This window comes from Bemisia tabaci, chromosome 9 (assembly GCF_918797505.1).
Source record: "Bemisia tabaci chromosome 9, PGI_BMITA_v3".
NCBI classification, from domain to species: Eukaryota; Metazoa; Arthropoda; class Insecta; order Hemiptera; family Aleyrodidae; genus Bemisia; species Bemisia tabaci.
The window spans coordinates 4,147,659-4,159,606 of record NC_092801.1 but is presented as its reverse complement, the minus strand read 5'-3'; the positions used below and the strand labels follow the sequence as shown (position 1 = coordinate 4,159,606).

Here is an 11,948-nt window from a genome sequence, read left to right as displayed (position 1 = left end):
GCTTTAAGCAACTAATTCGCGTCAGAGGCGTTGCACAGTATCCTACAAGATTGAAGGCGCACGAAATTACTAGTTAATGAGGACTTTCAATTTTGACTGCATCTGTTATTGAAATATGTTTAATTTGGCATTGGAGCGTTTCCTAGGCTCCCGCTTTGGTTTTCATCTTATCATATCCGTACCGTATACACATGAACATATGTTTTTATCTGCTCTTAGAGTCTGTTCTCTTTCATGACTTGATTCATGAATGAAATGTTTTTAAGAATGAAGGTATTAGTAGTATGCATTTATTTTTGAGGTGTAGTAGTAGTAAAATAATTTTATTTTAAAGCGGTGCTTTAGCATCTAAGGCCATTTACACCTCTAAAGAAGGCAGTAACAGTAATTTTACATGGAAATATCAGTAAAAATACAAAAGGGTTGAGGGGAAAGGTTAAATTTTGAGATTAGTGGAACGCATAAATTCAAAAAGTTTTACAGGATGAGTATTCAGAAGTAAATTTTTAAGAGAGTGGTTCCTGTCATTTAAATGAGAAGAAAAAAATGTGGACATAACATATCCACAATTCGGACAGTTTTGGAAATATTCATGGTTGGACATTAAATCATGTGGACTTAATAAAGACTGGACTTAACGTTTGGTGGACATTAATAGCGGTGGACATTTATTTAATGGACGAAAGGTAGGTGGACATATAGTCTTGGAAGCGTTTTTCTACTGTGAACGTGAATATTCTGTTGTGTCAGAATGTCGCAGAAAGGAGTTTCACGACATTATATATAAAATATGACGCAATTTCGGGTGAATAAACCATTCGCAGTTCTTGAAAATGATTAAGAAGGTCCAAAAATGTAATCTTGAGAACGTTTGCACTTTTTCTTCCTTTCTTTTCCAAAAAGTTCAACGAAGAGCTAGTTATTCCTGATCACTGGGAAGAGGATGTTACTGCCTTGAATCTTGATGCATTGGAACAGTTTGCAAACAACAAACAGTTAATCTTGAAGATGGATAATAACAAGAAAAGAATGTACAATCTTGGAGAATCATACTGTAATAAATACAATTTTACTCACTACGTACACATAAAAAATTCACGCGAGTCGGTATCAGAGATCTCACGTGTAACACAAAATGCTGATAAATAAATACTAAGAACGAGATCTGGTTTTTATGACAGTGAAAAATTACACACTTGTTATAGGTTCCTGTAAGATATTCATTATCACTAAATATTTAGAGAGCAAATATTGTGTGTATCACGAATACGGTTTATAAATATTTATGAGGCCAGTAAGAGAATTTTTGATTTCAATACAAAACTTGATAATGTGATTTTTGAAACTTAGGGACGAACGTTTTTGCGCAATAATTTGATCCCCTCGAAAGATTTTCTCTATCCTGTAATAGCTGGTCCTTGGAGGAGAAATTTCTGCATAGAATGCAGTTTCTAAAACGAGCTCGATTCGTTAATTTTTTAATCGCTTGGTGAAGAGTTTTAACTTTTGGATTTACCACGAGTATGTGTGCGACAGAGCCATGTTAGTCAAGTAAATTCGCTCCCTAGGATAATTGTTTTCATGCTTTTGTTACCTTCAATACACATTTACTTAAGTTTTAAGACGTTCGGATAACAGTGCTGTTCGCTTTTTAAAAATTAGATTTTTGCAATGAGATTAAATTTTTTCGTATCATCAGACGATGCTCATGGCAAATCCATTTAATTTTCTTTGCGCACTTGCATTAATCGGACTGCATTTTGCAATTTGGAGCTATAAATTCTGGCTCTTCTGGAAAAGCACTTATGCGCATAGGGAAACTGATGGCACATACGTTGTTTTTAAGCCGGGCTAGAATTCATATTTCCAAATTGCAAAATGCAGTCCAATTCGTCGTCTCCCGGACGAAGGAACGTAACATCATTCCAAGGTTGCCAAATTCACTCAAGCAATTAATTCATTTTATGAAAGTGCACCCTTTCAATTTTTATCCAGAGTTTTTCTGATGTTTGCATGAAGTCTGAGAAAAAATCAATGAAACATTCAGTCAGAAATGCCCGAGGTTCTCCTGATTAATGTGCAATTACCGAGGAAAAATTTGGCAACATTGTAGCGGAGTTGCGTCCTTTCGTGGGGGAGACGACGAACTTCAGTCTTCGTTTCGCTCAAAGCTCTCGGCGTCCCAAATCACAGGAATAGCTTATTTCCAGCTATCGTAGCCACCTCCGTAACCTCCTCCGTAACCTCCTCCATAGCTGCCTCCGTAACCACCGCCGTATCCGACTCCGAAACTTACGCCAACACCGCCTCCGTACCGCCTCCGTAGCCACCACCGTAACCGTTGTTGTAGCCTCCGTAACCGTTGTTGTAACCGCCTCCGTAGTAGCCACCGTTACCGTAACCGCCGCCGTTATAGTAGTCGCCTCCGTAGCCGCCTCCGTGGTGGTGGTGATGGTGAGGCCGGTCGTAGCCGCCACCGTAATAGCCACCGTTTCCGTAGCCGCCTCCGTAGCTGCCTCCGTAGTAGTTACCTCCGCCTCCGTAGTAGTCGCCGCCTCCGCCTCCGTAGTGGTGTCGCTTGAGGCTGCCGCCGTAGACGCCTCCGCCGGTGAGTGCAGCGCCCGTTGCTAGGGCGCTGCCGACGATGGCCGTCTTGGTGGCGGCTGCCGCGCCCAGGCCGGCGAGGGCCAGTGAACCCGTGGCGAGGATCCCTGGCAAGGCTACCATCAAACAAACGAGAATCTGTGGACGAAAAGTATATTTCAATTAGTTTCAGGAGTAGTCCTGTTGGGACGGATTATTATTTAAATTCAAAATAGAAGGCGTCTCTATCGGGTAGCATTGTATACAGTAGATATCGGTTAATACGACATATCGGCTAATACGACGGATTTCGTTTTCCCCGGCGAAACTCCATAAGTTAATACGACAACGGTTAATACGACATACCGGCTAATACGACGAAATCCCGTGACCCTTTGAATGTCGTATTAACCGATATCTACTGTATTATGCTTTGAGTTCCTTCCGAATCACGTTGGTTTCTGCATGCTTTTAATGTCGGTAGCTGTTCTGCCGTGCCAAGAAAGAACGCCGTATGAACATTCGGGAGTGTCCAAAGTTCCTTCGATAAAATGTTTATTTTTGAGGAAAGTTATCAATATTTTCTCTTGACATTTTCATGAGCTTCAGGTGGAATTGCGAACATAATTATCTGTAAAATTACCTTGGTTTTAATTTTTTGCATGATGTCAGTAATTTTATTGCAACGGGTCTAAGTTGCACAATCCCAGCAACATTGGAATGCTGTTGGTTTCTTTTTGCAAGATGTAATCCAATTCACACATGATCAAAAAAAAATTGAAATCTCAATTTAAAGAGGGGATTTGGGGACGTTTCGGCTCCCGCAGTCTGGCTTTCTAGCCCCGGATCACCCTGACCATCGGAACTGACCCATGGCATTGGATAGCTAATATATGTTAGATAGCGAGCTGATTATTGAAATCGATGGCAGAGCGACGGACAACAAAGATATAGGGACCCTGGAGCGATCCTATTGGTTAAAACAGGTAGTTGTTTTAGACTAAGGGGAAAAATTATGTACTAACTACAGGTTTCGAGTGGGTTGCCGTTAGCTAGCCAGGACTTACCTCATTTGTCCATTGCAACCACCCGCCTCTACAAATAGAATCCTTTTATTTTAAGTTAGTCTTCTTTGTCTATCAATTTCTACAATCAGCCCGGAGGGAGGCATACAAACTGGAGGGATGGTGCAAACCGAACAGGGCCTGATCGAAATTGATCAATAATAAATGTTGCAACAAGGTACCACACAAGTGCTTCTAGTTTCCTTGTGTTAATAAGGTATTTTTAGTCGTGATCCAGAGATAGTAGTTCCACGTTGCAGAATACAATTCAAATTAGGCCCTAGCGTAAATATTACCTTGCGGTGAGCTAACCATCACCTTGCGGCAAGGTATCGGCCTATCCATCCTCTCCGAGCCCTATCCGAGCCCTCGCCAAGCCAGTTCAAGGAACTCGACGACCGGGATTAAAACCGTATGACAACACTGTAGACCCAAATCCAGACGCGCAGGGCTTGAAAAAGGCGACATTGCATCGGGAAATACCCCGTGTTGGGTACGATTTTCGTCTCCAGCGTTGCCATGCATAATTATTCCCAGTCGTTAAGTTCCACGAACTGACCCGGCGAGGGCTCGGATAGGGCTCGGTGAGGGTGGATAGGCCGATACCTTGCCGCAAGGTGATGGTTAGCTCACCGCAAGGTAATATTTACGCTAGGGGTACTTGCAAAACTTATCGAGGCGCCATTTAAAACCAGGGTTAGTCAGTGGTTTAATTCCTTGACAAGCGGACTTTTGTTTTGCCGTGAAATCCTCGATGGAAGCAGCATCGCATGGAACTCATTTTGCAATTAGGAACTATCATTTCAGGCTCATCCATAAAAGCACCCACATGCATAGGGGAGCTTATGGCATATGCGGAGTTTCTTAATTAAGCCAGACATTATATTTCGTATATTGCGAAATGAAGTTGTCATTGCACTTTATGTTACGATGTATGTTTTTTACCACTTTGTCCTCAGATTGAAGCAACTTACAGTGACAAGAGCCCTTTTCCTAACTTTCCTTCATCACTTTCCTAATTTCACGCTCAGAGGTCAGTCCAAAAACCCGGGTGTGGATAGACGTTCTGAACATCACTGCATCAAAGTATACGGTTACGTATTTCAACTTCATTCCGATGAGGAGACTTTCCTCAAAGAAAAGAAAACTCTCTATTGCCTAGGTCTAACTCCGAAGCACTATGTCAAAACCTACTGTTTCACGAAAAAAACTTGGCGATCGATCGGTCAGCAATTTCAGGCGAACAACCGCCACTTTTCCAAGTGCCAGGCGGTCATCGACCGAATATCTTTTCGCCGATTTTCCAATTTGAAGACGAGTCCCCTCATGCAACCCTCAGCATTTTGCGCGGGTGCCATGCACGAGCTACCCACTTTCAGTTGAACGTATTTCTGCCAAACGGAACTACGTGCATTATGACGTGAGCCCTGTTATGCATATATTTTTATGGGTCTCGGGGCTCATGTCTTAATGCACATAGTTCCGTTTTGTAGAAATACGTCCAGTTTATCCGTGGCCAGTGGCCGAGTATCGATATTTTCCCATTTGAAGCTATGGTAAAGAATCGATCATTAAAATATTATTGCGAACATCCTGTTCATCGATCCCTTTCCATACGTTTAAATGGCAGATCCGTCGATTTATCGCAAAGTATGCCACGCCACTGTTTCTGGCGTTTAGTTCGCTCCTCCAAGAAACCACCCGAAGAGCGATGGAGGTTTCTATACCATAGTTAAAACGCCGTATGAACCTTTTTAAGAGTCGCCAAATTTCCTCCGATAAAATGTTTAATCTTGAAGAAAGTTATCAACATTTTTCCTTTAAATATGTACACTATTTTGATCAGATAACGAAAGAAATTCTCTGAAAAATCGGAAGAAAAATGTTTGTAAATACTCCCATAAATTCCTGTTTTATCTAAAGAATTTTGGCAACGCCTAAAGACTCATACGGCGTTTTTCCCTAGCACGGCAGTATATGGGAAGGTGTGTTGGGGGCTTCCATAATTTTTTTCTGAAAGATCATTAAAACTACCTGCATGTTTTTGTTGTAATGTTTTTTGTTAATATGAAAAAAAAGAGAAAAATCACGAGTGACCAGAGCCAGAAACTAGGGAAAATTGCCGTTTGCTGAAAGCGATCGGTCCGAGCAATAATAATTAAAAGTAGGAAACAAGTGAAAGGACAGGTGTCCATGAAGGTCTTTCTTGGCCCTGAAATCGATCAAAGAACAATCGCGCGTGTGAAGAAAAGTAACCTTATGCGGAAGTATCCCGTTTTGGTTTTTGCGTTTGGCCCAGATATTCCAGACCAAATTTTCATCAAAAACCAAAGTCTGTCATTGGTGTCAAACTCGCTCCTAATGTAAACAAACGAACGGCGACATAGTCCGGACATAAACAAAGCGTACCCAGAGCGGACTTCCTCTAGGAGATGTTCCAGACTCAATTTCTCAGCGTTAGCGTTTCTTCACCTCGACAGAAGAACTTTCGTCCGCGTCTAACATTTATCCCTTTCGTAAAATCAAATATCAGTTACCCCGTTGATCTGTTCATGGTGATTTCAAGTGAAATTGCGGCGAGATACTCCAGACTCCTAATGTAAACACAGCGGCCTGTACCTGGTCGAGATGTTCCGGACGCATTTCTTCATTTACGTTTCTTCATCTCGACCAAAGAAGTTTCTCGCGCATTCAAAGTAACATTTTCCGGTTCCATTGTTAGAGAAGAAACAAGTCATTTTGTTGTAAGTTAGGATAATATTTGTGTTGATTAAGTGGCTTGAGCATTGGACAACCTGGCTGCGCCTTGCATAGCTGCCTCTATATCAAGATGATTGGGAGAAAAGCTTACTGGTTGATGTGCGAATCTGAATCCTAAATCCCTAGGAACGGTAGTTGTGAAAACCAGACGGATGTACAATGCTAGGTACCTTGCTCCTCACTCACTTTCTCATGGATGTTCACTGGTCTCTCCAAGGTTCTGGTTTTGCGATGCGTTGAAGCCAATGCTTTAAGTTTAGCTATAACAACCAGGCTTCGGAGATACTAATTAACAATCCTAGCAGTCACCAAATTTTCCAGCAAACCCGCATAGTTGTCTATTAACAGCTGAAGAAGCAATGGAAACCGTATTTACCTATGACAACAAGATTTTTTCCGTTGGAACTCTGATAGTAAGTATGAGGGGGAACTATCACCTTTAAGGCACGTTTCTCCATGAATTTTCTTGTTTTTTGGCATCAAACTAAGTAGAACTCAAGGAAAATGAGGCAAAACTTTACAAGTTACCATGTAAGGTTCATCTGCTGAAAAAATAGAATAAAGTCTAAAATTCCTAATGAACATCACCAAGATGGTTCTGCCACCAGCAGTTCATTTTTTAAGGCACGGATCAAATACGGTTATCTATTATTCTCACGGTGCCCATCAAATTATAGGTAAGAAACCTAGTCCTGTAATAATAATGGCATGGAATGACGGGCTCTAATTGGTGACTTGACCATCCCCAATAAGTTATCGAAAGAATTTACTTCTTAAAAGATCCTTTGCGAATAAAGCCAAGTAAATATGCAGATAAAAGTCCCGTGTGATATGTGAAGTGTACTTATTCAAAGTAATTTCAAAGGGAAGGGATGAAATGTTCAAAAGGTAACGTCCAAATTTGCAAAGTTGTAGAGGCGCTCGGCACAAATTGGACAAGGTGCCGCTAAGTAATGATTAAATGAATTTTTTATTGTTATTAATTACGGAAAAGAGGAAAAGAGAATCAGGCCGAATGCCAAAATCCAAAATTCGAAAAGTGTAGGGTGGTGTAGGAGCCGAACCTTCTTCGAGATTACGGGCGGCGAGCGGCAACCTGATTGGCTACGAAGATTGCCGAGCATGGCCGAAGGCCTACTCGCCGCTTGGTAGGTGTTGACGGCGGTTTGACAAACAGCAGTTTTTGGTGAAATGTGGTCCGGAATATCTGGGCCAATCTGTTCACTCCCCGTTTTGCCTTTATTTTAAAACTGGACGCATTTTTTAAGTCGCGTCGCACGGAAAAGATGGTGATTGATATCGAAAGTTTGAGCTCCTCGTGTTTCTGCTCAAAATTGTTCGTTTTCCGATGCATCTATCTCTATATGTATCAGTGGTGTGGCGTGCTTTTCGATGTATCGATATTTTCCCATTTGAAGCTGTGGTAAATAATCGATTATTAAGGTGTTCGCTGCGAACACCCTGTCAATCGATACTTTTCCATTGGTTTAAATGACAGATCAATTGATACATCGCAAAGCACGCCACGCCACTGATATGTATTACTGAAAACATAAGGTAGTTTTCGCGGCTATTCTCATAGTAAAATAATTTTACCGTCTTCTACGCGATTGAGGGTTCCCCCGGTCCGGTAATTTGAACTTGAAAAATGTATGGTTAAAGAATTTAATGGAAGTAGGCGATGCGAATATCATTGAAAAGTTTGCCTGCGTTGAAAGTACAATTTAGAATTTCATCAGCGCGCGACCACTCAATTGCCTCAATTATTTAATGTGATTTTGTCCAGAATGTTTTAAGCATTTTCAATAATAAAACTTTCGTATTTTCAACGAGCAGATAACTGTCTTGAGTATTCTCTAATTTTCCAGTTGATTCTCTTTAAATTGACTTTCTAGAGAAGAAAAAACAGTTATGCAACTATAACATCTAACGAGGGTAATTTTTAGAATATATATAGAACGTACTTTTCCAGAATATATATCTGGTATGTAGATGGTTCATTGAACTAGCGTCAATTTTAATTTCTCTCGCAAGTTGCAGGTCCGAATTTTTGAAAAGCAATGCATATACTTCAAAGAATCTACCTCGCTGAGGAGAATCAGAAAAGTCGTACCCCATAAATCCTTCGCAAGTAAAACTTTGATGTAGAGAGTGGATGGACATAGGGTTATTTGTTGATATCACTCAATTCGTCGCGTGCAAATCGTGTTGCACGTAAATTTTTAAGTCACTAGGATCGAACCTGGATCGCATTGGCATTGAGTCCAATGCGCTAGCCAATCACAAGTCGCAACATGTGAGTGATATGTCAAGAAACAAGAATGTATCAGTTTAGTAGGACAATTTTACTGAAAATTTTTTTTCTCGAGCTATAATTTTGACTTATAGCGTCGTTTCTTGTCGACAAAATTTGGTTTGTTTTGAGTTAAACCCGTGCGAATTGACTCTGTAACAAGTTTTTGAGTTGAAAAAGCGTCGTTTTGCCATCCTTAAGTTTAAGAAACGCTTAAAAAGAAAAGTTCCTTTAACGAAGAAAACTGACTTTAAATTAGAGCCGCACCGATTTAGAACTAGAAATACTCAAATTTTGTCGACGAGAAATCACGCTATAATTCAAATCATTATCCCAAGCAAATTTTTTTTTTTCGGTTTTTACCATCCTCAGATCGTCACCTTCCGGCTAAAGTAACACAAGCGCTATTAAAAATTTCCGCCGCAATTTTATTTTTACGGAGAAATTGTTCAAGGAAGCTATCCAAAAATTTCACTGACTTTTATTAGCGCTGCCGATAAAATTCAGTGAAATTTCGAACAGATTCAACAAACAATTTCTCTGCCTAAAAATAAAATGGCGATTAAAATTTTGACGGGGGACGGCGCTTGCGATACTTTGGCCGGAAGGTGACGAGATGTCTTAAAGGAGCTTACACGGTTCCGGTCGATGTGACCGTAAGAAATAGTAACTTAAGGTGATTCGACGGTTGCCCTTTTTTTGTGCCAGAAGGACGTGCGATATATCGCATCAATTCGTTCCATAATTTCAGCCACTTGTCATATTCTTCGAATTTGGAGATCGCACCTCTGATGTCATGCATGAGACTGAAGAACTCGTGTACCAAAGACAAAGAAATTCTACACTGGTAAAACAAACCTCTTGGACCAATGCCGCGGTGCATTGACTTAAGAGTGCAGTTTCTTGTCTTCGGATTTAAGAGTCTTGAACTCTTGTTTCAAGCGGATTTTGCATTGAAACAAGAGTCCAGACTGCTAAACCCGGCGACAAAAAACTGCACTTTTGAACCAAGAGGTTTTTTTTTACCATTGTACGTAAGTAAGGCGTAGTGTTTTAGGGAAAAAATATAGCATTCGACACTATGCTATCGAAACTGCACTCGAATGCTATATTTTTCCTCTGACGAAACCACGCCTGTATTACGTTGAATTTCTGTGTCAAATTCGGTACATGAATTCTTTAGTCTCATGACAACAGAGGTTCGATCTCAAAATTCGAAAAAAATGACAAGTGGCTGAAATTATGGAACGAATTGATGCGATATATCATACGTCGCTCTGACAGAGCAAAAATAAGCACGAGGTTGTTGGACGATATTGAGATTCCCAATTAATTGTGGTAGTACCCCAATTGATTATGGTAGCACCCCGATTAATCGTGGTAGTATCGCAATAAATACAGGTGACTAACTCAAATGTTGTGGTACGACCCTAACTTGAGTTGCGATACTAATACAATTAATTAGAAATTTCCACACTGGTAAAAAAAACCACTTGGTTCAAGAGTGCAGTTTCTTGTCGCCGGATTTAAGAGTCTGGACTGTTGTTTCAATGCAAAGTCCGCTTGAAACAAGTGTGCAAAACTCTTAAATCCGGCGACAAGAAACTGCACTCTTGAACCAAGAGGTTTTTTTTTACCAGTGATATCATTCAACAAATTGGGGTAGTACCACAATTTTAGGGGATAACCCTTGACACTTTTTTTCCGTGGACACAAAAAATGGCAACCGTCGAATCGCACCTTAACGTAACCCGTAGTAAACATAAGCATGAAAAATTACATCAGCGTACGTGCTTGAGGCGAAACAGTCTCAAGCCCAAGCAACTTTGGCGAGTGACTTTGAACTTGAAAAGAGAAGCGTTGAACCCGGCGCCCGGGGAGCGGTGAGAAACTTGGGACTTACCGCGAATTGCGAGGCCATGGTGCTGCGCGTACGATGCTGCTCGGTCGACAATCGGCGGAACGATGGTTTTTTTTGCAGCGGATCCTCCCGGCCGGCGGACTCCGACCGGGCGCTTGACATTTAAAAACCCGCCGCCTTTAAGCCCGCCGCGGGGGCGGAGCCCCCCGGCCCCCGCGGAACAGGTCCAGGAACACCCCGATCTCAACGGTCGGGCCCACCGAAAAGGCGGCGGCGGATACGGATCGCAGTTTTCAGACTGTGCGATAACACATGGATACTTTACATGGGTTTAAAAAGGGAACGGTGCTGAATTTTCAGCATAATCTGGCAACGAGGACATGGATGCGGCCCGGAACACAATTTGCGGTGAAAAATCGAGGTGGCTTCGTGGAAACTCCCGCGAGGCCGTGGGTTTTGACTAATGGCGTGCGAAAATTTTGCGAGAACCTAATGGAGTCGTCTCTCGTATGGCTCGGAGTAACGAAAGGCTCGCGCTAAGTAGCCATTTCTACTGCACGGAGAAAAAAACTTCGTGCGTGGGACCCGAAGTTTAGGTCATATGGATCTCTGAAGTTTTCGGATTGAGCATCTGAACACTTTAGGTCTAGCTGTCGAGGTTCGGATCACACATCCGAAACTTCAGTTCTTACATCTAAAGTACTTCGATTTTCACATCCGAGAAACTTCGGTTCTCATATCCGAAAAACTTCGGTTCTCACATCTGAAGTACTTCAGATGTAAGAACTGAAGTTTCAGATGTGTGGTCCGAATCTCGACAGCTAGATCTAAAATGTTCAGATGCTCAATCCGAAAACTTCAGAGATCAATATGATCTAAACTTCGAGTCCCAGCCACGAAGTTTTTTTCTCCGTGTGGGAGAGAAATATCAATGGCAAAACTCACGTCGATGGCCAAAGTGCCAAACCGCGTATCTCAACTGCGGAATTTCAAAATTTCCGCTCCTACTTTATCTTTAGGCAATTTTACGAAAACTGTCCAATTCGACCTACAAAATACTAAAAATTCGACTTGATTATTTTGAAACCCGGGTTTCTTTTCCTTGTACGGTATCCCCACTGTGGCATTCGGCTTAAAAAAATAATGGAGGTACCTTCTTTTGTCAGAAATGTTTCCCCTTCTTTTTACACACAAAGCATCACACTAGAAAAAGAACACATTGGATCTAGAGTCCAGATTCTTAAAAATATCGACAAGAAAAAATACTCTTTATTCAATCGGATTTTTGCTTAAATCAAGAACCAAGCCTCTTAATTTGAGCAGATTTCCTCTTGATGTAAGCAAAAATCCGATTGAATCAAGAGTATTTTTTCTTGTCGATGTTTTC

General features: G+C 41.3%; 1 protein-coding gene across 1 annotated transcript; it reads right to left on the bottom strand.

The window, feature by feature from the left end:
- Positions 1 to 1,032: 1,032 nt before the first annotated feature.
- On the bottom strand, positions 1,033 to 10,752 carry LOC109042956 (uncharacterized). Its single transcript, XM_019059981.2, has 2 exons — positions 10,604 to 10,752; positions 1,033 to 2,742 (listed from the first exon to the last, which is right to left on the bottom strand). The coding sequence occupies exons 1-2, from the start codon at positions 10,721 to 10,723 to the stop codon at positions 2,293 to 2,295; spliced, it is 570 nt and encodes a 189-aa protein (XP_018915526.2). The 5' UTR covers positions 10,724 to 10,752; the 3' UTR covers positions 1,033 to 2,292.
- Positions 10,753 to 11,948: the final 1,196 nt, after the last annotated feature.